We start from the raw sequence: 27,852 nt of genomic DNA, 5'->3' as shown, positions 1-27,852 counted from the left end.
TATAGTATTAGAATGGGCATGTCCTGTCACCTGTAAACAATCCTTATGGACATTTCCATGTTAGCCATGACTCAGTGGTAGCACTTTCGCCTCGGAATCAGAAGGTTATAGGTTCAAGTACCTTTATCTAAGCTGACACGCCACTGAAGAACTGAGGGAGTGCTGCACCGTCAGAGGTGGCGTTTTTCGGCTGAGACGTTAAACCGAGGTGCCATCTGCCCTCTCGGGTGGACGTAAAAGATCCCATGACTCTATTTCAGAGAGAGCAAGGAGTTATTCGCTGTGTCCTGGCCAATATTTATTCCTCAAACAACATCACCAAAAAAGGATTAACTGGTCATTATGACATTAATGTTTGTGTGGCTCAAATTGGTGTGCTCAAACTGGCTGCCAAGTTTCCTACATTATAACAGGCTGTAAAGCACTTTTGGACGTCCTGAGATGGTGAAAGATGCTATATAACTGCAAACTTTTCCTTAATTGTTAGATCTGGTGACACCTGACCATTCCCTACATGGCAACCACAGTCTGCTTTCACCCACCTCATTATCTCCAGGGTGGCTCATATTTTTATTAAATATATAAAGTTATGGGCCAGTTTCCTGCTCCGATCACACTTTGCCTTTGCTCCCGCTGTCCTGGACTTCCAGCTGTACTGTCGTGTGCCTGTTGTCTTCCCTTTCTACAGTCGACTGGGTCCCTCATTACAATTGATTAAAGCTTCCTCTACATTATGGGGCAGTTGGCCTGCCCTCATCCCTACTGGTCAACAACTTCTGTGCCCTTTTATTTGCTACGCATCTGGGGCCTCTGGACTCTTGCTGTTCCGAGCTGCTGCTGGCCCACTTCTATTGCCCCCCCGCCATAGGCTTTTGTAGCCCGTTACTTTGGTGCACGGTTGGGACCTTGAGCCTCTTGCCTCTGCTGCATTGGGTCCCCTGCTGTTTCCAATGGATAATGTCCCCGGTCTTCTGTTCCGGAGCTTCTGCCCAAAATTAAACAGAAATTTAAAACTCCGCCCTTTAGCCTTCTGTTCTGAAGCCTCCAGCCTGCTATCTATATATTTTTTTCAATGGTAAGTTGCGTTTTGTTCCTATTTGGAGCCTCTTCTTTTAAGTTGACAACATTTTTATATTAAGGGTTCTATAATAATTTTTCCACCCCTGCACTTGCAGGTTTCTGCTGCTTACCTATTTGGTAGTTTTATTGCTGCTACTGGTTTGAGATGTCATCCTCGGCTTTCTGACTTTCTTTGCCACCCCTCTGGCTGATATTTTGGTGCATCTGGATGGCTTCATATAGAAAGCAATTTGTGCTCTGTTGTATTCTTGCTTCCCACCTTTTTCTGCTGGATGGTCTTCTGGGGAAATTATAGTCGGCACATGGTCGAAGATGCAAATAAGGTCATCAATTCCTTCTCCATATGTCCTGCCATTTGCACCCTTGGATTACCAGGCACAATGGCTGCTGTTTCTGTAAGTTAATTATCTGTTTAAATCTCTCTCTAAGGAGCTAAAAGTGTGGGAATTCACTCCTGGTTTTCATTTGAGTTTTCTTTTGTTTTAAGTTTAGATGTTGCTTGCTGTTGGAAATGTCTCCAATCTTCTGCAGTTGCATGACTTGCAGGAAGTAGATTCTCTGCTGGCTTTCCAGAGTGTATTTGTATTTTTAATCTTTATGATTTTTATTGTTTTTTTCCATCAACTTTTTAAGGTACAACCTGCTGAGGCCTAACTCGTGTGAACTGCAACCAGTTGACATTCATTGCTAGCTCTTGACTTTGAAATTTAAGTATTGCCTTAAATCTTTCACAGCATGCGATAAGGTGACAGTTTCTTGGTTGAGGGAAGTTTAGTCTAGTGCTTCAACTGCTTGGAAAGCCCCTTTTAAGGATATACCCAGAACAGTGCATAGGCCTAAGAACTTTCTTTGACCTGGTCCCTGAAATGCAAGTTCCTAAAAAGTGCCACCTATAAGCAGCCCTTTCTGTCAGTCAGGAACAATGCAAAGTTTTTGAACAAGGTAAAGCAGCCTAAAAAAAAAACTCCAATGAGCTAATCTGGCTTTTACATCAAGAGCATTAATGGCTTTGCTCATGAAGTTAATTTTCTGAACGGTTCTATCTATTATGTTGTTTCTAATCTTACAGTACATCAATATGTTTTTCCTTCCTCACAGGAGGCTCTGTACAAAGACTCAATATGACTGGTTCATTTAACGGAAAGCCATTTTATTCAGTATTAAAGCTCAATTATCCTTTGTCACAGCATGAAAGCCAATCTCCTAAAATGTAGTTTTTATTTTATAGAAGACATTTGGTCTCCGTGTCTTTCGCAGCCTTTTCCATTATTGGTTAAAATTTGACCCTCCCTGCAGGTTAAACGTCCAGTTTGCCAGTTGACACTGGTTCCAGTTGAATGACCAATAACTGATGCATTTGGTTTTGTCCAGGTCCTGCTGATATTGAGTGCTAGCTGGACCTGCTGCATGCTTTAGAGCTGTGCCTTTAGCACTAGTTGTTGTCTTGTAGGAGAGCAGATTGTTGGTTGATTGAGTTTTTCAAGGAATATTTTAATAAAAATGATGTTGGCTGGCTGTGTTGAGATAGTTGCTGTTCCCCCCCATCTGTCACAGCACCAGCCCAACCAGAGAGATTTTGCTCAAACCCAGTATTAACGTCGTTAGACACAAGTGCAACTTCAGAATTGTCAGAATCACAGCTCTAGCTGAAGGATGTGGCTTTTTGACAGAAGGGCACAATCACTTCACCAAGATAAATTAGATGGGGAGGGGGTTTGGGAGAAGCCATTTAGCCAATCTAGTCCATTTCCTGTAGTAACCCACAGATCCAGCATCACTCATCTAAATGCCTCTTAATTGAGTCCAGAGCATTTGCCTCCTTTACCTTACTCAGAAGACCATTCCAAGTATTAATCACTTTTTGCTTGAAGAAGTGCTTCCTGATGTTGATTCTGGCCTTGTCATTGACCAACTTGTACCTATGATCACTTGTCCTGCAGTTCTGTTTTAACTTAAAATAGTGCTCTAGATTCTCTTTCTTCCATTTGGTATCATATGTCTCTTTTCAAGGTTGAAAAGTCCGGCAGACATGCATTTGCTTTGCCACCACCTCTGTTCTGTCTCCAAGTGTGACCTCGACTTCTCTGTAGCTTGCCACTTTAATAATCTGCCCCCCCTGCAAATCCAAGCATTAACTTTAGTCACTTCATATATTCCATTTACTGTACAAGTGTTGTGGGATTACTCTGTCGGTGTATAGGGGAGGGGTGGCAGGTTCCAGACGCAGATACTTCATCAGAACACTGTTCTAGCTGGGACAGGTCCTGTGCCTTTCATGCAGGATTGTTCTTTTCTTTTTTGGGGATTGACGTTTCGGCACTGTAGTTTCAACATTTTCATTTTTTCCCCCCAATTTCTCTCATTTTGTTGCTTTTGTCCTTTGATTAGCCTCTCACCATTTTGCCTATTTGCACATTGTTTGGTTTAATTTCCTTCCATTACCTCACTGCGATAATCTTTTATATCATATAATTTCCTGCTTTCCTTTTGATCAGGTTTCAGGTCATTCAACCCATTCATGACCTCTCCGATTGGAGAATCTGTTGTTTCTACCCATATTCCCCCTTCTCTTCATTTCCAACTCTGCTAAAATACTTGCTGCTTTTACTTTTCCATTCTAAAGACTTGATTTATTCAAAATGGTAACCTGTCTCCTCTTTACAGATGCTGACTGATCTGTGTACTTCCAGAATTTTTTACTTTTGTTCGATTTTGAGCATTTGCAGTTTTTTTAATCTAGTTTCAATTCAACAGGTTAGTCTTAACAAAAATATCAGTTATAATAGACGAAGACTAAGCGCAACATGCAACTGACTTGTTGCGTAATTGCAAAACTACTATGTCATAAATTTAACAAATTATGAACACACCAAATATGACCAAACTTTCAAGTCTAATATTCTCAACAGCAGTACCCAAGAGCTGTATCTCTTTGTTTCCTTGTGCTAATGAGTTAGGTCATTGTCATACTTATCTCTCAAAAGATTTCTAACTTCCTGTGCACATTTGGCTAATACCATTCTTGCTTTTATTTTTGAAGTATCAGTGAAGAGGTTTTAGATGATGTATAGTATTCTGTACAGGAATTTGGAAATGGTACAAGTCTGAGCTATTTACTGAAAAGTTGTAATGTTTTCAGTCTAGAATAATCCATTTATCTACTGGAATACATTTTGCAAATACAGCCTACTAGATAAAGTTTATGTAAACTATTTGGACCTGAATCATTGTCTTGATGTGAACCAGTTCAAAAGTACTTCTAGAGTCTTCAATTATATTTGATAAACAATTGGCTTGTGTATTCTTATAATTAATAGCAGACCAGGTCCTTTCATTATTGAGCCCACTGTTTTAGGGAGCACGAACTAGAAATATGTTTCTAATTGACGAGCGCTGTGAAGGTGCTCTGACAACTCTTCAGCTATTATGTTTGTAGCCCACTACAGGCAAGCAGAAAAACTGCAAATTGGCCCAAAAAAGTAAAAATAGACAATTATACTTTTTACAACTTATCAGCCAGCTTAGGTTTTTTAGTCTACAGTTCAGTCAATGTAACTGGTATAAATTAGAGGAGGGTGTGTTGAAGAAAATGAATAGTGGTGAATATTTGCAGCGTTACTTGAATTTGTAGAAACCAGATCAGTGAACCAACAGAACCTACTGAGAAAGTTGTACATTTGTATACAAAAGTTACTAGATTGTCCCAAGCACACACAATTTGCTTGAATGAAATTTGATTATCTAAATACATTCAAGTCTTGCTGAAGATATTAAAAGTTTTGCTTTGAATTAATTTAATCTGTCTAATTTGGGGAAAAAAAGCAATAAAATGTTTTGATTGGCTAAGAAAATAGTTCAATTATTAAAAGTTCAAGCCATCTTCTCAGCCTTAGCAGTCGTCTACACTGTCGGGCTCGTAAATAAAAATCATAAGTGCTGTTGAATTTCTAACTAATATAAGGACCGAGTTGATTTCCTTTTTAGACTTGTATGTACATTTTTCTGCTCATCATCATGAGGACTGTTTGTGGTGGGAAATGAAATCCTGCGGACACTTACTCTTTATCAGGTACAAGTGAAATGTACGCAGAGTAATGCTGCATCTTCTCTGCCCAAACATTACACCTCAGTCCTAGAACCAGAGGAGCACTCGCTAGTGCACCAGTGACACACCTCTGTAGCCTCTAAGTGAGATTGTCAATTTCCCCCACATGAAGCAATTTTGTACGCCAGGATGATGTCAGTAGGAACTCTAGATGGTGACAAAACTAATTTTGCAAAAACCTTTATGGCCATCAGACAGAGGAGACTTAAATCTAGAGTCTGGGTTGGATTTGAACCCAGAAATAGAATTGCCAGTCTAGTGCCTTTGAGGTTGAGCTCAGCTTGGTTATCTGCAGGCATTCTCCACTTGAGTCAGAGGATTGTGGGTTCAAGTTCCATAATGTTACTTGAGCCCATAACACTAGTCTGATAGTCAAATGCAGTATTGAGGAAGGTGCTGGGGCTGAAATTCATCTCCCAAAAAAGACCGCTTATCGCTGGAAAGCGGCGGCCAAGCGGCAGAGTCGAATGGCTGCCGACTTCCGATCCAATGGCTGCCGCCAACGAAATTCAGCTCGGGGATTTTTCTGGCGATCCCCACTTCTGTCCCGCCACTGCCAACCGGTCCTAAGTGCGTGATCAAAGCGCACGCCGCTGATCTCCAGCCAAATTCAGCTGTAAAAATCCTCGATCCGCCGAGCGGTCCCCCCAACAGCTTTTTCTGTCGGTGCATCTTGTCTTCTGTGTGTGGGACTTGGCTGCGCGGTGACCATTAAAGGTGAGGGCCCAATGCCGCGGCCACCATTTAATTTTTTTTGCCGGCCGACTTCCAGGTCGGACCGACAATTGTGCCCCTGGGTTCGGCCAGGCCGCCAACGGGCAGTTTGGCAACCCCTCTTGGGTGCCAGACCGCTGGCCTGACCGAAACTCTCCCTGGTGGCCCAGTGGACCGAACCTAAAGAATCGCTGCTTCTCTCCCCTTAAAGTGCAGGGGAGCGGTGCAGTACCGCACATGCATAATGATGTCATCACCGCTCCGCTGCTGACTGACAGCGGCAGAGACTCCATCCCGCCTTCACTTCCGCCCCTCTAGACTACTTATCGCCCCCATTATGACCGACTTCCGATCCGCTTAAAAAAAAAAACGACTAAGTTTAATTTCACCAAAGAGGCCACCTCATCCGCGCAGCCGGGAAATCACTTCAAAAGCGGAAGGTGCGACCCGTTTCAGGCAGGGGTGAATTTCGGCCCCACTGTCTCTTGGATGAGATATTAAACTAAAGCCCTGTCTGTCTGCTCTAGTAGTTCAGTTGAATGCAAATGATTCCATAGCACTACTTGAAGAGCAAGGAATCATTTGACTAAAAATCTCCCCATAGCCAATATTAACAAAATAAAATGAGCTGATCAGTCCTTTCTTTGTTACTTGTGGAATCCTGCTGCATGAAAAATGGCTGCCGTAATCGAAATTAGTAGTTCAAAGTAATTCATTGTGAAGCACTTTGAGACATTACTGAGAAAAGCGATTAAGCATTGTATAAATGCAACTTTTATTTTTCTTTCAGGCTCGCAAACCAAAGTGAACCTGGAATACTGCTCATTGTTTTGATTTGAGAGTCTTCAAATCACTTGACATTCTTTCTTGAATCTTGTAAATGCAGGATTTTCAAATTAAGTTGTAAAGTATTGCTAAACTTGACCTTTGTGCTCTCTGTTTCATCAAACTCTCATTTATGCTCAAGGAGCCTGCTCCTGACACTGACATTTTCTTGTGGCAAATAAGGTTTCATTATAAAAAGGTTCCATTATACTCGCCGTTGGTAAATTGGCAAGTGGCCAGCTTCGGCCCTGTTACGCTTTTGAGTTGAGGTGCAATACTAAAGTAACTACACATGGTCCCTGTTTGTACATTACCTGCGGCAGCACAATCTTAAAGTATTCCAGATACCTGCCATATCAATCTTGTGTCGACCGAATTATGTGCAGCGTACAACATGGTGGTTGGTGAAGTAAACTTGTATGTGTTTTTAAAAAGACACCAGTGCACAATTATCAAGAGAAGAGAAAAGCACTTTTTTACAGCTTCCTCCTTCTTCGAAGGAAAATATTGCAGGGCTATGGTAAAGAGCAGAAGAGTGGGACTATTTGGATAGCTCTTTGAAAGAGCTGACACAGGCGCAATTAGCTGAATGGCCTCTTTCTGTGCTCTTACATTTCTAAGATTTTGTGATATGTTATCCATTAGAACTTTCATGCAGTCAAATGTGTTGAGGTTTGAGACTGCCACAACAGATAGTCAATGGTTACTAAATGAATGCTGTAGGATTGTGAATGTGTTTATAGTGGTGCTGAACCAGATGCCAGTTTATATTTCAGATATACCAATATAAGATAATAGACCCAGGTTCCAGAGAAATTTTTACACCATATTTGCAATAATATACTTAATTTCTAAAGCTTTATACTAGATATATTTGAAAAAAATGCATATTTGTAACAGTATAAAGTCTATAATGTCAATACCATGGTGATGGCATGGAGAAATTTGAAAAAAAAAACATGGATCTTGAAATTCAGGGTTCCAGGTAGGGGTATAGGTGGGAAATACTCTTAATATTTTGGTCCTCAAGTTTATTTTCATTGTACATACTTTTATACATCATGTGAAAAGCAAGAATTAATTTATTTCCCCATCTCTTGTATGAAAGCATTTTATTTCTCAGTTTTTTTGCTGTATGATACAGGATAATTATTGTATCTATACAAATCACCTAAGAAGTGTGCAGTGATGTCCCCCAGGGGTCAGTATTCGGACCACTGCTCTTTTTGATGTATATTAATGACCTTGATTTTGGATATGGAGGGCATAATTGCAAAGTTTGCAGATGACATGAAACTTAGAAGTGTAGTTAACAGTGAGGAGGACAGTAACAGACATCAGGGGGACACAGACAGACTGGTGAAATGGGCAGACACATAGCAGATGAAATTTAACACAGATAAGTGTGAAGTGTTGCATTTTGGGAGGAAGAATGAGGAGAGGCAATATAAATTAAATGATATTTTAAATGGGATGCAGGAACAGTGAGACATGGGTTCACACACAAATCTTTGTAGGTGGTAGGACAAGTTGATCAAACTGTTTAAAAAGCATATGGGATCCTTGGATGTATTAATAGAGGTATAGAGTACAAAAGCAAGGAAGTTATGCTAAACTTATATAAATCACTCGTTAGACCTCCGGTGGAGTAATGTGTCCAATTCTAGGCATCAGCCTTTATAAAGGTTGTCAAGGTCTTGGAGAGGGAGCAGAGGAGATTTACCAGAATTATACCAGGGATGAGGGAATTCATTATACAGAGACTAGAGAAGCTTGGATTGTTTTCAGAGTAGTGAGCTTAAGGGGCGCTATAATCAAGGTATTCAAAATTATGAGGGCTTTTGATAGAGTAAATAAGGAGAAACTGTTTCCACTGGCAGGAGGGTCGGTAACCAGTGGACACAGATTTAAGATAATTGCCAAAAGAATCAGAGGGAAATGAGAATTTTTTTTTACGCAGCAGGTTATTATGACCTGGAATGTACTGCCTGAAAGAGTGGTGGAAGCAGATTCAATAGTAACTTTTAAAAGGAAATTGGATATATACTTGAAAAGGAAAAATTTGCAGAGCTGTGGCGAAAGACCAGGGGAGTGGACTAATTGGATAGCTCTTTCAAAGAGCTGGCACAGGCACGATGGGCTGTAAGATTTCGAGATTCCATTACTTTTATACAATCATGCATTGCTTGCTGCTGTCAGATGGCACTGATAGTTTGCTGCTGGGTAATATAATTTCATACAATATGTTACCAATAGGATTAAATTTGGGCATGCCCAGAAGATGTGCAGGTTTATGCATTCTGCTGGGACTTGAGTTCTATTTGTGTAGACAGGAGCTGGTTCAACTATGGCCAAAGGTTAATCTTAATTTGTTGAAGATTAGACTGTATGCTGCTTCACGACTGTATTCCTATTCAAATATTTTTTTTTATTCATTGAGAATATGCATACTCAAGGTGGTCTTAGCAGGTTTTTTCCCCCACTGGATTTGTATTTTTTCAGCACATGAAAATAAAGTTTGAATATCCAAGCGAGAATCCACTTCTACCTCCTCAGGTCTGTGCACTAACTGCAGCCCAGTGATGATGCACTCTAGTGAAGTCGTGGACCCTGCGTGTTGCTGCTGTGTGGGGCCCAGACACATCAACACAACCCCTTCATATTTCAGGCCCAAAGCTGGTTAATTGAACATGATACATCTAACTCAAGAAACTCCATTATGATGGGCCAACGCAGCACACAACTTTTATAATGTGGACAAGTACAGCAAAATGTCCTAACTACAAGTACTACTTTCCAAGAGCTAGCTGCTGGAGTTGTATCAACCTGCTCTTTCAGTAGGTCAGGTAGCATACATTTTTCATGCTTGCTGAATACTTTAAAACAATGTATGAAATCGCATAAATGAAGAGCAACTGTAAACGGCAGGGAGTGGGTAAGCCGAAACACGAAGTGAGCAGAGTTCAGGGTGGGCTGTCCACAAGAGTGCCTGTAATGATGCAAAGAAGCAGAGTGCAAATCACATTAGCCACTGATTTACAAATGTATCAGTGTTAGGTCTGGTTAAGGTTTTGCGAGACTTTCCGAAGTCCAACAGCCATTTGGCAAGTGATATGAGAAGTCATGCATCTCACCCCGATAATGATGCCTTTACTAAAACTACCTGGACAAAGATTCCTTTGAAATTATTTTGCCATACTAAAGTGAAGGAGGTGCAATAAATTACTCATGAAATGTGAGCTGGGATATATTTTATGTTGATGTTGTAATCTTTCTGTCCCTCTACAGTATATGGGTCAGTAACCTCTGTGTCATTAGTGCAATTATTTGCAACAGATGTTGAGTTATAATCACATCTTTGACAGAATGTGTTTGTAACTCCTGTATCCTTTTAAAATACAGCAGGCTGTTCTTTATACAGATACTAAAATTCAGAGAAATCACATCAGGCAATCATGGGAAATATTTTTTTAGAAGTGTCTTTGGCACAGTTCAGTGACTTGAAAGGTTATATACACTGGCTGCCAAGTCAGGAGTACAGCTTGTAAACTCTTGGGTGTATACTGACGTCAGATTTAATGATAGACTTGAACTCCACTGGCGCCAGGATTTGCTTAGATAGATTGTTGGGCAAATGATAGATTTCAAGATCTTAAATGTGACAGTTTTTAGAGTCAATATACAGTATAAAGTTTTTGCTTACATTGGATAAAGGTAACTTGTTTAAAGGTTTAAGTCACTAAGCTGTGAAAGATTGCAACCATTAGTTTATTGTTTCAAAAAGAAGTTATACCTTTCGAATTTCAGCAGCATTTATAATGGAATATGAGATTTAACTGATCACCTCTTCATCTTGAGTCTAACCTTGTTGAATACCTGCTTTTCTTCACAGCTTTGATGGCGGCTGCCTATTTCCTATCCTTGGACAGCTGTAGATTGATGTCCTCTAAAATCATAAAGCTGAATATTCCAACAGGGTTCCACTGTAAATGAGCCAATTTAGTCAAATTCCTAAATTTGAGATAAATATTTTGAGACCTGATTAATATAATGGGCCTGAATTTTCTGAAAACTTGTGCCATAGTAATGACACATTACTGGAGTAAGTGAGTTGTACCATGAATTGTGCTACGCCATAGTTTGCTGGCACATTTGTCACCACGGGTCTCACCAACTTTGAAAGACCGTTCTCACCACTCGGACCTCCATTGTCATCAACAGCGATTTGAGAATTTGCTAGATTTATGTTGGTAGCGTTGGTAGAACTTAATATTTTTGGTGCAAAATATTGTGGTTGTCTACTAAAGTTAACCATCATAAGGAATGCCAGTTATCAATGCAATAAAACGTCAACCTAAAATGATAAAGAAAAGCAGATCGATTAACTCAAAGTGCAAAGATTCTTAATGATTGAGAACAGTCACAAGAAATCCTTAGTGGCAATATCATGGAGTTCTTGTGAGTAGGTTTCATTTGGAAGAAAACATCCTCATTGTGGAAATATATTTTGTGCCAGTATAAATTTAAATAGTTTTACAAAAGAATTGTGCTTTCAGATTATTTAGAAAGCTCTTTTTGTTTTAGTGCATTGGAATTTTTTAAAGGTTGAATAGATCTTAAAATTCCTGCCAAACCAGGGCAATTATGCTGAAAGTCAATTTCTATGCCCATTCATACTATTGTGTTTTGGGATTTTATTTTTCTTACCATTCTTCCAGATCGGGATAAGATCTTGGAATGAGTTAAATTGAAGTGATCACATTTAAATTAAAGTGATTCCAAAAGAGTGAAAGTTGAGCTTGCAGCTACGTCTGACAAAGAGTGTAGTCAAACCACATGCGTCAAAACCATTCAAGTTACACCCTCATGATTTGGGACAGTGGGAGAAGGGTGTTACCTCAGAGCTCCTAGTAAACAGCCACACCTATTATTGTATAGATGACCCTATTTATTTGATTTTGCCATAGTCAGTTGCAAGGATAGTTTAATGAGAACTTACTCTTAAGGGGGGGCTAGTGGGCTTACTTGGCAATTCTACTGGCCAATCCTTGGACAGGGGAAGGATCATGAGCTAAGCCCCACTTTTTGCACTCGAGGCAACAAAAAAATATCCATGATCGATCAGTTCCAAGAAAAGATGAGGTCAGTCTGTGCTGGACATTAAGATTTAGCAAGCCAGTTGTTGCAGCTAATAGCTGAAAAGAGAAAAGGTAAACACAAGATTGAATGTTCTGCCTTCCATTTGAGATAGAGCAGCCCATTTTTGTTCTCTTGTATGTCACAAGGAGCATTATAGAAAAAGTTCAAATCTGGAAGGATTATCTGATCAGTCACGTGTATTATGCAAAGTACACCAACTTCTTGATTTTTGCTTTGACTTCTCAACAGAGTATTCATTGGTTTTGTCTACCAGAAGATTGGAAAAATGCGAGTGGCACGCATGCAAAGGACACAACATCCAGTTCTGATCACAAGGGGGTCCTGTTATTACACACCTGGGTTATGCATATTGGGCATTATAGGCAAAGTCCTGAATGTAATAGTGAGCAGCACCACTGAACCGAATAAAATATCGAATGCAGACCCAAAATTTGTAATAGTGATGTAATAGCGATATCCTGATCATATATGATGATGTGCTTTTTACCACTCTTAGTACATTTGGTATGATAAAAATGATTAGGAGTTCTTAAGTGTTTCCTTTTTTAAAAAAAAATGATTATATGACTAAGCCCAAGTGAGAATTATTAGCCATGAAAATGTATTTCAGTGTGCAAATAATGTAAAGGTTGCCCATTTTGGTTTCTGATGCCATTTCCTAAGTCATACAAAATCTGTGAAAAAAATACCATTTTATTTGCAGGTGAGCTATAAATTAAATGCTTATATTGGTGCAAAAATCATATTTTCTTCTTCCCGCGGGCGTTCGACTAAAAATAGGAGAAAAGATGCGCACTTATCTTTTGGTTGAACGCTCACCAGAGATCCCGGTCCTGAGGCTGCAAATGTAACGCCACATTTTTAAAAAAAGGAGGCAGACAGAAAGCAGGAAACTATAGACTAGTTAGCCTAACATCTGTCATTGGGGAAAATGCTGGAGTCCATTTTTAAGGAAGCATAACAGGATATTTCAAAAAGCATAATTCAATCGAGCAGAATCAGCATGGTTTTATGAAAAGGAAATCATATTTAATAAATTTGCTGGGGTTCTTTGAAGATGTAATGAGCAGGGTGGATAAGTGGGGAACCAGTGGATGTTTATTTGGATTTCCAAAAGGCATTCGATAAGGTGCCACATAAAAGTTTGTTGCACAAAATAAAAGTTCACGGGGTTGGGGGTAATATATTAGCATGGATAGAGGATTGGCTAACTAACAGAAAACAGAGAGTCGGGATAAATGGGTCAATTTCCGGTTGATAAACAATAACTAGTGGGGTGCCGCAAGGATCAGTGCTGGGGCCTCAACTATTTACAATCTAGATTCATGACTTGGATGAAGGGACTGAGTGTAATGTAGCCAAGTTTACTGACGATACAAAGATGGGTAGGAAAGCAAATTGTGAGGAGGACACAAAAAAAATCTGCAAAGGGATATAAACCGGCTAAGCGAGTGGGCAAAAATTTGGCAGATGGAGTATTATGTGGGAAAATGTGAGGTTATCCACTTTGACAGAAAAAATAGAAAAGCAAATTATAATTTAAATGGAGAAAAATTGCAAGTGCTGCAGTACAAAGGGACCTGGGGATCCTTGTGCATGAAACACACAAAGTTAGTATGCAGGTACAGCGAGTAATATGAACATAAGAAATCGGAGCAGGAGTAGGCCATACGGCCCCTCGAGCCTGCTCTGCCATTTACTAAGATCATGGCTGATCTGATCATGGACTCAGCTCCACTTCCCCGCCCGCTCCCCCATAATCCCTTATCCCCTTATCGTTTAAGAAACTGTCTATTCCTGTCTTAAATTTATTCAATGTCCTAGCTTCCACAGCTCTCTGAGACAGTGAATTCCACAGATTAACAACCCTCTGAGAGAAGAAATGTCTTCTCATCTCTGTTTTAAATGGGCAGCCCCATTTTCTAAGATCATGCCCTCTAATTCTAGTATCCCCCTATCAGTGGAAACATCCTCTCTGCATTCACCTTGCAGTATTTCAGGTGTCGCCTCACCAATACCCGATATAGCTGTAGCAAGACTTCCCTGCTTTTATACTCCATCTCCTTTGCAATAAAGGCCAAGATACCATTGGTCTTCCTGATCACTTGCTGTACCTGCATACTCTTTTGTGTTTCATGCACAAGTACCCCCAGGTCTTGCTGCACTGTGCACTTTGCAATTTTTCTCCATTTAAATAATAACTTGCTCTTTGATTTTTTTTCTGCCAAGGTGCATGACCTCACACTTTCCAACATTATACTCCATCTGCCAAATTTTTGCCCACTCACTTAGCCTGTCCATGTCCTTTTGCAGATCTTTTGTGTCTTCCTCACACATTGCTTTTCCTCCCATCTTTGTATCGTCAGTAAACTTGGCTTCGGTACACTCAGTCCCTTCTTCCAAGTCGTTTATATAGATTGTAAATAGTTGGGGTCCCAGCACTGATCCCTGCGGCACTCCACTAGTTACTGGTTGCCAACCAGAGAATGAACCATTTATTTCCCAACTCTTTGTTTTCTGTTAGTAGCCAATCCTCTATCCATGCTAAATATTACCCCGAACTCCGTAAACTTTTATCTTGTGCAGTAATCAGGAAGGCAAATGGAATGTTGGCATTTATTGCAAGGGGAATAGTGTAGAAAAGCAGTGAAGTCCTGCTACAACTGTACAGGGTATTGGTGAGGCCATACCTAGAGTACTGCTTACAATTTTGGTCTCAGTATTTAAGGAAGGATATACTTGCATTGGAGGTTGTTCAGCGAAGGTTCACTCGGTTGATTCCGGAGATGAGTGGGTTGACTTATGAAGATCGGTTGAGTAGGTTGGGCTTATACACATTGGTGTTCAGAAGAATGAGAGGTGATCGTATTAAAACATATAAGATAATGAGGGAGCTCGATAAGGTGGATGCAGAGAGGATATTTCTACTCATACGGGAAACTAAAACTAGGGGACATGGTCTCAATAAGGGGCTGCCCATTTAAAACAGATGAGGAGGAATTCCTTCTCTGAGGGTTGTAAATCTATGGATTTCTCTACCCCAGAGAGCTGTGGAGGCTGAGTCATTGAATATATTTAAGGCGGAGATAGACAGATTTTTGAGCGATAAGGGAATAAAGGGTTGTGGGGAGCGGGTAGGGAAGTGGAGCTGAGTCCATGATCAGATCAGCCATGATCTTATTAAATAGTGGTGCAGGCTCGAGGGGCCAAATGACCTCCTCCTGCTCCTATTTCTTATGTAATCAGTCTATATTAGCTCTTTTATATCCATGTTTAGAACTACAGGATATTCATATAGATTTTTTTTGTTTGTTTGATGTTCTTGCATATAATAAAGCACAGTTTACATTTACAATTGTTTTCCAATATCAGCAATTATGTGGCGAGAACATAGATTTATTTGATTAAGAACAAAAGAACATAAGAAATAAGAGCAGGAGTAGGCCATTTGGCCCCTCAAGCCTGCTCCGCCATTCAGTGAGATCATGGCTGATCTTTACCTCAATTCCACTTGGCCTACACTATCCCCATATCCCTTGATTCCTTTAGTATCCAAAAATCTATTGATCTCTGTCTTGAGCTTCCACAGCCCTCACGGGTAGAGAATTCCAAAGATTCAGAACCCTCTGAGTGAAGACATTTCTCCTCATATCCGTTCAAAATGACCAACCCTTTATTCTGAGACTGACCCCTGGTTCTCGACTCTCCAGCCAGGGGAAATATCCTCCCTGCATTTACCCTGTTAAGCCCTGTAGAACTTTGTATGTTTCAATGAGATCACCTCTCATTTTTCTAAACTCTAGCAAATATAAGCCTAGTCTACTCAATCTCAGAAGAAAATCGCCCCATTCCAGGAATCAGTTTGGTGAACCTTCATTGCACTTCTTCTATGGCAATATATTCTTCCAACAACAACAACTTTTATTTATATTGCGCCTTTAAAGTAGTAAAACATCCCAAGGTGCTTCACAGCAGTGTTATAAGACAAAACAAATAAATTCTCACCGAGCCACTTAGGAAATTACAGCAGATGACCAAAAGCTTGGTCAAAGAGGTAGGTTTTAAGGAGCATATTAAAGGAGGAAAAAGAGGTTTAGGGAGGGAGTTCCAGTGCTTAGGGCCCAGGCAGCTAAAGGCATAGCCATCAATGGTTGATCAATTACAATCAGGGGTGCTCAAGAAGGCAGAATTTGAGGATCGCAGACATCTCGTAGGATTGTGAGGCTGAAAGAGATTAGAGAAATAGGGAGGGGCGAGGCCATGGAGGGATTTGTAAACCAGGATGAGAATTTTGAAATTGAGGCGTTGCTTAACCAGGAGCCAATGTCGGTCAGCAAACACAGGGGTGATCGATGATCGGGACTTGGTGCGAGTTAGGACACGGTCTGCCTCATTTTTGGTAAGGAGACCAAAACTGTACACAGTACTCCAGGTCTCTTATGCGCAAATCCTCTTGTAATAAAGGCCAACATATTATTTGCTTTCTTAATTACTTGCTGTACCTGTATGTTAACTTCCAGTGATTCGTGTACAAGGTCACCCAGGTCCCTCTGAACACCAACATTTCACAATCTCTCACCATTTAAAAAAAAAAAAATACTCTGCTTTTCTATTTTTCCGACTAAAGTGGATAACTTCACATTTCTCCACATTATATTCAATTTGCCATGTTCTTGCCCACTCACTTGGCCTGTCTATATCCCCTTGAAGCCTCTTTGTTTCCTCCTCGCAACTTACATTCCCACCTAGCTTTGTATCATCAGCAAACTTGAATATATTACATGTTCTTATGTTCTTATGGGTCCCCACATCGAAATCATTGATTATATATTGTGAATAGCTGAGGCCCAAGCACCGATCCTTGTGGTACCTAATTGGTTACAGCCTGCCAACCTGAAAATGACCCGTTTATACCAACTGTGTTTTCTGTCCGTTAACCAATCCTCAATCCATGCTAGTCATCATCATCATAGGCAGTCCTTCGAAATTGAGGAAGACTTACTTCCACTCTCAAAGTGAGTTCTTAGGTGACTGAACAGTCCAATACGGGAATTACAGTCTCTGCCACAGGTAGGACAGACAGTCGTTGAAGAAAAGGTGGAGGGGCGGGGGGGAAGTCTGGTTTGTCGCACGCTCCTTCCGCTGTCTGCACTTGGTTTCTGCATGCTCTCGGCGACGAGACTTGAGGTGCTCAGCATCCTCCCGGATGCTCTTCCTCCACTTCGGGTGGTCTTTTGACCAGGGACTCCCAGGTGTCGGTGGGGATGTTGCATTTTATCAAGGAGGCTTTGAGGGTGTCCTTGAAACGTTTCCTCTGCCCACCCGGGGCTCGCTTGCCGTGTAGGAGTTCAGAGTAGAGCGCTTGCTTTAGGAGTCTTGTGTCAGACATGCGGACAATGTGGCCCGCCCAACGGAGCTGGTCGTGTGGTCAGTGCTTCGATGCTGGGGATGTTGGCCTGCTTGAGAACACTGACGTTGGTGCATCTGTCCTCCTAAGGGATTTGCAGGATCTTGCAGAGACATCGTCGTTGGTATTTCTCCAGCGATTATAGGTGTCTAATGTATATGGTCCACATCTCTGAACCATACAGGAGGGTGGGTATCATTAGTATATTACCCCCAATGCCATCAGCACTAATTTTGTTTAATAATCTCTTGTATGGCACCTTATCGAATGCCTTCTGAAAATTCAAATACACCACATCCACTGGTCCTCTCCCCATATTTATTCTGCTACTTACAACCTCAAAAAACTTTTCACAGATTTGCCAGACATGATTGTGCTGTTTCATGTTATTGCTACAAAATGGTATTTCCTAATATGACTGACAGTGAAACCTTGATTATCCTCTCTAATGACAGGGGAACCTCTGGCAGATAATCGAGTCACACCAAATTAAACTACAATGGAGAATTATTTTTTATCTAACAATGCAGTGCAATCTGGTCATTTGTATAACTCCGTTCAACTTGACTCTCTCCCATCACTCTTGACAGTAGCCCAATTTACTGTCATTATCATCATAGGCAGTCCCTCGAAACAAGGATGACTTGCTTCCACGCCAAAAAAGAATGAGTTCACAGGTGTTTCTATGAACATATGAACATATGAACAGGAGTAGGCCATCTAGCCTCTCGAGCCTTCTCCGCCATTCAGTAAGATCATGGCTGATCTGGCCGTGGACTCAGCTCCACTTACCTGCCCTCTCCCTGATAAGAACATAAGAATTAGGAATAGGAGTAGGCCATCTAGCCCCTGAAGGCCATGAAGGACCTAATATTCCAAGTCCTGAACTACATCCTGAAGGGTGGACGATGCCTGTGCGTGGATTTTTTTAACCTGAGGTGGACGTTGCACACCAGCCACCACACGGGCTTGACAGAGCTAGGTTTTGGTCCAGTGGCAAGGGTTAACCAAGACGACTGGAGATCTGCTCTGCTGCACGGACCTGGTGCGCACACATCACAGTGTGGGCTGGCCCGTGCTGCCCCTGGGCCCTCGCCTTTTCTGGCCCCAAACTCTCGCCTCTCCTGGGCCCCGATCGCGTCGCTCTGCAATCTTTCGCTGCTCCTTCACCCCGATTTCGCTGCTCCTGCTGTATCTGCCCACGTTCCAATCACCGACCTGGACCTTGATGACGTCCCTCTTCGCTGCCATCACCCTCCTGCACCAGCTCGCGCTGTCCCTTGCAGTGGTATGCTGCCACACTGCCCCAGGGGCCGCTCGCCGCTCCTTTTATGGCCTCGACCTGCTGCTGATGGTCTCTCGCAGATCGGGGCCGCCATACTGGAATAGTTTATTAAACAGACACACATGCACATCTATCAGCAGTCGTCAGCTATCCTACAGATTTACTTAGTTACAAATGATACAATGATGTTACAATAATGATTTATAAAAAGGTATGTAACACACTGATAAAACAGTTCTTTTTGTAAAACAACACCTTAAATCACTGAAATGCTACAACAATGGGGGGGGAAATTACGGTCAAAGGCTTCCTGCGGGCGAACGTCTCTGACCAAAAATCTTTTGACGAAAGATCTTTTGGTGATCCCGGAGGAATGTAGGATTGTGCTCGGAGGCCTAGTTCACAATCCAGCATACGGGAACATATCTTCTAGGAACATGTATGTGTATCCTAGAATCACATGGGCCCCAAAATAGATAAGGAAGGACCAGTTGACGTGTATTTGGATTTTCGGAAGGCATTCGATAAGGTGCCACACAAAGTTATTAAACAAAATTAGGGCTGATGGGATTGAGGGTAATATACCAGCATGGATTGCGGATTGGTTAACAGACAGAAAACAGAGAGCTCCAAGCTCTTATTACGATCAATAAGAACACTCTTAAAATCAAATAAAACGCAAACATAAATTTTTAAAAAGCACCACTTTTTAAAATTCATAGAAATTGCATGAAATTAAATGTTTGATATGTTTTAAAACTTAGGCTGGTATTACCAGGTGCAAGTGTTTGAATAGGCCAAATCTCCGCCCGCGAATGTCCTATCTGCAGGGAAAAGCTGGTTCTCGGCGCATGCGCATTGTGCGTCGAGAACTGGCATTTGCGAGGCCTCTTCGGGTGCGTGCGTACATTGTACGCGCGCGGAGTGGCTGCAATTTTCGGCCCAATATGTACTGTCAATACGATGTCTGTATGAAAGATATTAGGGGTAATAAGAATCTTCAGTGAGCTGTTGTTGCTCAACATTAGAGTAAATGAGCAATTCATATTTCCCATGCCCCATAAATCACTGTTGGAACCCCTACTAGTTTAGGGAATTTGCATTGCTCGCTTATTGTAATTTTGCATGTTACCTTTGAAAAGTCGTTGCAGTGTTACACTTTCCCAGAACTTTTGTAATTTATAGATTCTGTACTGACACAAACTTTTTGTTTTGCTGTGCAGGACACTACAGAGACCAAAGTTGTAATAAAGTCCCATTGGGTCATTTAAAGTCAGGAACTAACTTTACTGCTGCTCTCCTGACCCAGCCCCAAGGCTTATGAAAATTTTGTGTGATAATGGGGAATGTGGATATTCAGAGCCATAGTTTAAATGGACGCTATCTAGAAGAGATTGTTTTTAAATTAATGAAGCAGTTTCTTTCCCTGTGTCCTTCAAAAAAAAATACACTCACTGGTTCGAGACCTGAGTCATACTTTCAAGCACTAGGATAATTGGGCAGAAATTGTGATGTTTCTTCACAGGTGCATGCCTTGCTACTTGAAAATGAAGGTCGAAGTTAAGGTTATAACATTGTAGCTCTGATTCTGTGTTCCCTACATGAACCTAGTGGTGTCTGCAGTGGCAGCAGTCTTGGAGTTTCTGCCTTGAAATGTATAGGTCAATTCAGTGTTGTCCTGTTCAAGTATTTGATTTCTCCTGCTTGATGTAGTCACCATCTGACCGCAATGTACTGAACTATTTTCCAATGTATTGTGAAAATTTTATATGAACAAAGTATATTTTTGAAAAAAAAATTCTCCTGCTTGATGTAGCGAGCATGCTATTTGACCTCACCACTAACATCAGTGATAGAAATCAAATGTTACAACAGTACAGCATAGTACATTTTCTCCACTGCTCAGTTCTATTCTAGTGGAATGCTATTTTTTTTACTGTTATGGGCCCAAAGCAAGGTTGAAAATCTCAACAATGCAACATTCAACTTTGCTTTGCTTGTATAAAATCCACTGAGTCTTTAAATGAGTTTAATGGTTGTAATGTAACACTTTTTAAAAAGAAAATTCTTTTTGGGTGTACACTTCATTGGTTGTCAAAACACGTTAAATCATTGTGTGTTCTGTTTAGGCTATTGGTTTTTAAAGGGACATTGTCTTTTTGAAAAACTGTTTGTAAACAGACTTTAAAAAAAGTTTGGCTGAAGACACGACACTATGTAAATTGTCTTCAAATGGAGCATTACACCATGAGCAGTTTACCACTATGGGGTGGAGGTGAGGGGGCAACATTGCTTCATTGAGCAGTTTAATGCAAATGGTGAGTAGTCTGTGTCAAGTATAAACTTTCAGATTTTTAACAAAGTATTCAGAACCTAAAGCACAGCTGTACTGTTGTAATGTGCTATACATAAATTATAGGACATGGGGAATTAAATTATGACTATTGGAGTTGAATATATTTGTTATACATATCAGTAACATGGTAACCTACATTATTACTAAGTGTAACTTTATATTATTGCAAGAATTAACTTGATTTTTTTTCCTCTCTTTTTTTTCCATTCTGCTGCGCCAATTTGTCTGAATGCAGTATACACGATTCCTTTGTCAGTCTCCACTCCAGGTAAGTCCTACGTTACATTCACTGGTATGTTTTTGTATCCTTTATTGGAATATGAGATACAGGAGCAAAGCCAAAAATATCAAGTCAGACTGAACAATTAAATACAATTTTAATATACTGCTTCAGTTCTAAAGATGTTTTACTATTGAAGCCTTAAGCTGTGAGTGCAGTGTTTTTGTAACCGAATTGGCATGTGGATTTGTCAGTAGAAGGGAAGTGAACTAGCATCAAAGGTTATTTCAGTGTTAGTGCAATACAATATCATGCATTTGTGAGTCAATATACAAAACTGCATCTGTTCTTGTAGAATTTAATATAGAATTTGTGTGGGATCCATATCCATAGATATTACTCTTATCCTCTTTCACTCTGCCATGAATCTTGTACACATAATGGCATCTTTGGGATCAGCCCAGTTGTTCTGTCCTCTGTCTCAAGGTAGTCCATTTTTATCCTTGATTTGACTGCAATAAAAAAAATGCAGCAGTGTTTCACAAAAACAAAACTTCAGCCTGATAAGGCTGCTGTGGTGGATAATTCTCCACATTAATGTGTGAACATGCCTTGACTGTCTCGGACTGTTGAGCACTGTTAACACCTGCAAGTAAAATGGTGACAAAGGTGATGTGTTCAAGTTATAAAAGGTGAGATATCTTTAACTGATTCTGCGTGTCTTCTCTGTTTTCTTTTCTTTCCGTCTTTCTCTTTCTCTCTCTCTTTTTCCTTCTCTCTCATTGGGCTAGAAATTGGTCTTTTGGTGATAGCGGATTTTTTCCGGTAAAATTGGCAACAAAATGCATCAGACGGTAGAAATCGGCATTGCACGAGAATTCGCGGTGGAATCTGCGGTCATCGTCAACTTAAACCTGAGGCCGATTACCGCTAAAAAGACAGGTCCTGGGAGAAGGGAAAACACACACACACCAAAAAAAAATTGCAAAAAATAAAAAAATCACAAAACATTTACAAGATTTGTAGCTAAGTAATCACTGCAAAAGAATAAAAAAATAAAAAAGTTAACTTACCTTTTTTGCAGGTCTTCGTACTTACCGCTGTTTCTGAGGCTGCAACGCAGCTTTTTACCTGGTGTTTTTTTTTCTTAACTATGGGTGCGCCGAACGACCAATTTTAAGCGGTCGCATTTTTTGGGGTGTTTCACACCGGCGGTCCGCTTTTCATCAGTATTTCAAAACCGCTGGCGCACAACTTTAGCCAATTTAGATGAATACCTTTTACCATCAAAAAAGACGAAATATCGGCGAAAAAGACAGGGTCAAGGCTGGTCAATTTCCAGCCTTTTATCTCTTTCGCTCCCTCTCCCCAGTTGTGCATCCCTAGTTCTTCAATTTGGTTTAATTTATCAATTACTCTGAATATTGAGATCTATTTCGTTAAGGAGATGCAATGAAAATGATTCGGAATTTCAGTCTTAACTGTTATATTTCCTTTTGCTGTGCTGATCGTGACAACAAAGCACTAAAGCCAGAAGTTATAATTTTAATAGCTCTTTAGCTGTGAATTGGAGAAATGTTGGTATTGTATGCAATCCAACACCCAGTCTTAAGGAAATTCAAATTCTGAACTTATCATATATTTTGGGTTTTATTAATTTTGACTTCATCCTGATGTAGTTGTTTTCTTTGTGGAGGTGCATTATTTACACAGTAATTGATGTTTCAGGATTGAATTGTGGTAATGGGCCAAAATTTCCCCGACCCCTTTTTCCGGCGCACTCTCCCGAGATGCGCCGACTTTGTGCACTCAAAACAGCGCCACAAAACTTACCAAGAATTCTGGCTGCTCTGCTCTGTGTTCCGGGTCCTGGCGTGGCGTTTCTCGTTGAGTGAGGGGCGGAGCTACAACCCTGCGCCGAAAACAGTGCCGGCAGTTGCGCACATGCTCAATGGAGTCTGCGCGTATGCGCAGTAGCTCCTCTTCCTCCCAGTGCGTCACCGCCCCTATCCCTGGCCGAAGGGACGACCCAATGCTCACTACCCCTATCCCTGGCCGAAGGTATCTCAGCACAGCTGCGGTAAGGGTGTGTAGATGTGGCCTCAGAGTCACTGTGTTCCTGCCCCTGATCACAATCCAGTGAAACCTGTTGGAATCGCATATGGGTGAACGTCAAGCAACGATGGGATCAGGCACAGCTGTCTCACCGCACTGAACAGCCTGCTGATACTCCCTTACACGGGAATAATTGGCAATTGGGCAGGGGGTGCCTGTGTAAAGCAAAGAACCAAAAGCCTCCAGAAACAATAGCAGGAGTGGCATGTCTGTCAGACAGGTTCCCACAGAGTTCATGGTATCCTGTTTAGAAGCACCAGCAGCCATACTGAATCGCTTAGCAGAGTGTGCACAGTTGCATACACAAGGTGACTTAAGTTTTATTATTTATTTATTTATTATTGATGGTTTTTATGCTTGTTTGTTGTTATTGTGAAGGTGTTTAGTGCTTTGCAAGATCCTCTGTGCTTCCCTTCCCACAATCTCTGGCTACCTGCGCTGATTTCTTAACTCTACAGTTGTTTTCTGTGCGGCCGCTAGTGGCCACATATGCTGGCCTAAATTAGTTTGGAGCAACTATTAGCTGTCCAAACTGGCTTAAATGGCCAAAACAAGCGTAGATAGCTGGTAACGCCCCCTTTTGGGGGAAAAAAAACGAAACTTAAAAAAAATCCTAACTAACTCACACTGGCGCAAATTAAATGTGCAGAATGGGGATTTTTAAGATACTCCAGAAAAATCAAGTTGCTCCAAAAAAAAAATGAGCAACTCCTGGGGAAATTTGGGCCCAATGATTCTGCATAAACTTGATTACATCATTTGATATATCAAATTTGGAACTCTAATCATCATAGGTAGTCCCTCGAAATCGAAGAAGACTTGCTTCCACTCTAAAAGTGAGTTCTTAGCTGACTGAACAGTCCAATACGGTATATACAGTCTCTTGTCACAGGTGAGACAGACAGTCGTTGAAGGAAAGGGTGGGTGGGACTGGTTTGCCGCACACTCCTGCCACTGTGCGCTTGTTTTCTGCATGCTCTTGGCGATGAGACCCGAGGTGCTCAGCGCCCTCCCGGATGCACTTCCTCCGCTTAGGGTGGTCTTTGGCCAGGGAATCCCAGGTGTCGGTGAGGATGTTGCATTTTATCAAGGAGGCTTTGAGGGTGTCCTTGAAACGTTTCCTCTAGCCATCTGGAGCTCGCTTTCCGTGTAGGAGTTCCCGAGTAGAGTGCTTGCTTTGGGAATCTTGTGTCAGGCATGCGAACAATGTGGCCCGCCCAACGGAGCTGGTCGAGTGTGGTCAGTGCTTCGATGCTGGGGATGTTGGCCTGATTGAGGACGCTAACGTTGGTGCATGGTACTGAACAACAATATTTAGATGGACTGCTAGTGGATGGTCCTGTTGAGCTCTTTTTAATAGCAGCTTGTGTTGTGGCTTTGAATGGTTTACAATTTACCACCAATCTCTTATTACATAACCTGAGTTAACAAAGATTGCGTTTAATTTAAAAATCCATACTGTCTTGATAGTTTCGCAGTTACCCAATAAAATTCTGTCTCAATACAATATTCTTTATAAGCAGGGTAAATAGCACATTCTTTCAAACTTGCACTTACTGAGAAGTGCCTCTTTTCCATGCAACAATGTCTCTGCTTATTCCCTGATTCAGCAACTTTATTTGTGTCCCTCTCTGATTTTCTATTTGTTTACAATCTTCCCCTCCACTCTTACTCCACCCTTTCAATTTTCACCCTCTCTCTGCAATCCCCCCCCCCCCCCCAATTTTTAGTATGCGACTAAGTGCTGAAGCTTTGGTAAAGCTTTAATGTTCTTATTTGATCCATACCCAAAGCCACTGATTTACAGTCATCACAGAAAAATTGACAGAATCGTGGTATCGGATCCCAGAAACACAAATGAAAATCCTGCAATCCATGTAATAAAATGGCCTTGAGTTATTCAGTCGCAGCAATTAACTGGCCCTGCTCATGAAAATCTGCATAAATTTCTACTGCTTGTTATACAGCAACCTGCTGGAGGTGAATGTGTGTGGGTTGGGTGAGGACAAGATTTGATTATGGTGTCCCCTATATTCAAATCATATGCTGACTGTCATGTGGAACTTTACCCAAATAAGGAATCAACATCACCAGGAGAGGAGGGGAAAGTTTGGCCATCGAGTTACTAAATTTAGCATATAATATTCTCATCTTCACTGCCAAAGAAAATATTTTAATGAGGTAGCCGATGCATTTTAAAACAGTTTCTTTGCCATAAAATCTGACCATAAATCAAACTTTTAAGTCATTTTTCCCATTTTTCCATGAAAAAGTCAAACTGTGGTTGCCATCATTACCTTTCACATTTTTAAAATGTTTTTCCCCCCCAGTTTTGCCTATCCACTCGTAGTCAGAGAGTTTTCTGCAATGGCTTCTCTTCTTGCCCCTGCACCATAACCTCGAGTTCCCCAAGGATATTTGCCCTCCCCTATTTCTAATCTATGTGCTGCCTCTCAGCGACATCATCTGAAAGAAAAGGTTCCACATGTATGCTAACAATACCCAGCTTGACTTCACCACTAACTCTCAATCCCTCCACTGCCTCTGATGTTATACTGCTTGTTTGACATCCAGTCTTGGATGATCTGAAATTTCTTCTAAATTAAACATAAAGAAATAAATTACACATTGGTAAGGCCAAAGTCGATGCCTTCGCCCCCTGCCACAAGTACCGTTCCTTAACGCTTGATTCCATCCTCCTCCCCAGACACTGTCTAAGGCTGAACCAGACTGTTCGCAAACTTGCCATCCGATTTGACCCCAAACTGAGCTTCCGATCACATATCCTTTCCATCACCAAGACCATCTACTTCCACCTCCATAATATTACCCGCCTCCACCCATCTGCTGCTGAAACTCTCATCCATGGTTTTGTTAGCTCCCAACTTGGCTATTCTAATGCTGTCTTGGCTGGCCTCCCATCTTCCATCCACCCAAAACTCTGCATGCTCGTATCCTAACCTGCACTAAACTCCATTCATCTATCAGCTTGTGCTCACTGACCTACGTTGTCATCCAGTGCCCAATCACCTCGATCTTAAAATTCGCATCCTAGTATTCAAATCCCTCCATGGCCTTGTCCTTGCCTCCCTATACGTGTAACTTCTTACAACCCTACAATCCATATGAACTCTGCATTTCTCCAACTCTAGCCTTAATCCATTCCCCACTTCCTTCACCCCACCATTGGTGACCATGCCTTCAACCATTGAGGCCCTCAGTTCAGGAATTCCCTCCCTAAATCTCTCCCCACCGTAGCCTCCACCCCCCCACGCTTTAAGACCCTCCTTAAAACCTACCTCTTTGGACAAGCTTTTGGCCACCTGTGCAACTGTCTCCCTCATTGGCTCCATGTAACTTTTTGTCTGATTAAACTCCTGTGAAGCACCTTGAGACATTTTACTTCTCTAAAGGCGGTATAAAATACAAATATAAGAGCAGAAAATACTGGAAATCTTAGGTGGTCAGGCAGCATCCGTGGAGAGAAAGCAGAGTTAATGTTTCGGATCGATGACGCTCATCAGAACTGGAGAGCTTTCGGAAAGAAAAGATTCTTAACAAGCACTGAAAGGGGGAGGGGAAGATAGGTTGGAAGACAGGAGAGATCAGAGAGACTAAAGGGATGATGGCCCAAATTCAAATGGTAATGCCAGGAGTTAGAAAAACATTTGTCAAAATAGGGTGTAAATGGCAGGATAATGACCAGCTGCCATAGAGACAAGGAGAAAAAAAAGAAAGAAACATGCTCTGAGGGAGCGGAGGAGGGGGAGGGGGCAGGAGAAGGGAGCCAAAGATTGGCAGTGGCTACGCTTTGAAATTGTTGTACTCAGTGTTGAGTCCAGAGGCTGTAAAGTGCCTAAACGAAAGATGAGGTGCCGTTCCTCGAGCTTGAGTTGAGCTTCGTTGGAACAGTTAGGAGACCGAGGACAGAGAGGTCAGAGTCGGAATGGAGTGGAGAATTAAAGTGACAGACGACTGGAAGCTCAGGGTCACACTTGCGGACTGAACGGAGGTGCTCCGCAAAGCGGTCACTCAATCTACTCTTGGTCTCCCCAATGTAGAGGAGACCACATCAAACCTGCTGACAAAGGTGGCGCTGTTGTTGTTTGGCGAACCGACGTCAACCTTGCTGAGCAGAGGCTGATTGGCAACTCTCTGACACCTCCTTCGACCTCCCCCGGACCATAACCCCACTACTGAACATCAAGTCATAATTTTCCAGACCGTCACTGACCTCAGCTCCTCTGGAGATCTTCCCTCCACAGCCACCAACCTCATAATTACTCAACCCTGCACAGCCTGCTTCTACCTCCTTCCCAAGATCCACAAACAGGACTGCCCCGGTAGACCCATTGTTTCAGCTTGTTCTTGCCCCACAGTACTTATATCTTCCTATCTCGACTCTTTTTTCTCCCCTTGTCCACTCTCTTCCCACCTGTATCCGCAACTCCACCGACGCCCTCCGTCACTAACAGTTTTCAGTTTAATGGCTCCCAACTGTCTCCTTTTCACCATGGATGTCCAATCCCTCTACACTTCCATCCCACACCAGGATGGCCTGAAGGCACTCCGCTTCTTCCTCGAG

The 27,852-nt window shown here is 41.6% G+C and overlaps 1 protein-coding gene across 7 annotated transcripts in view; it reads left to right on the top strand.

Moving 5' to 3' along the window:
• Positions 1-27,852, top strand: part of LOC139260276 (arginyl-tRNA--protein transferase 1) — a 320,830-nt gene that overhangs the window by 103,066 nt on the left and 189,912 nt on the right. For all 7 annotated transcript variants that reach the window (XM_070876677.1, XM_070876682.1, XM_070876681.1 and 4 more), the window contains one exon: positions 21,168-21,200. In XM_070876677.1, coding sequence (XP_070732778.1) covers positions 21,168-21,200 — 33 coding nt within the window. The remainder of the gene's footprint in view (positions 1-21,167; positions 21,201-27,852) is intronic.

Source organism: Pristiophorus japonicus, chromosome 3, assembly GCF_044704955.1.
Source record: "Pristiophorus japonicus isolate sPriJap1 chromosome 3, sPriJap1.hap1, whole genome shotgun sequence".
Taxonomy (NCBI): Eukaryota; Metazoa; Chordata; class Chondrichthyes; family Pristiophoridae; genus Pristiophorus; species Pristiophorus japonicus.
The sequence above is the reverse complement of the archived record's forward strand: the minus strand, read 5'-3'. Positions and strand labels throughout refer to the sequence as shown.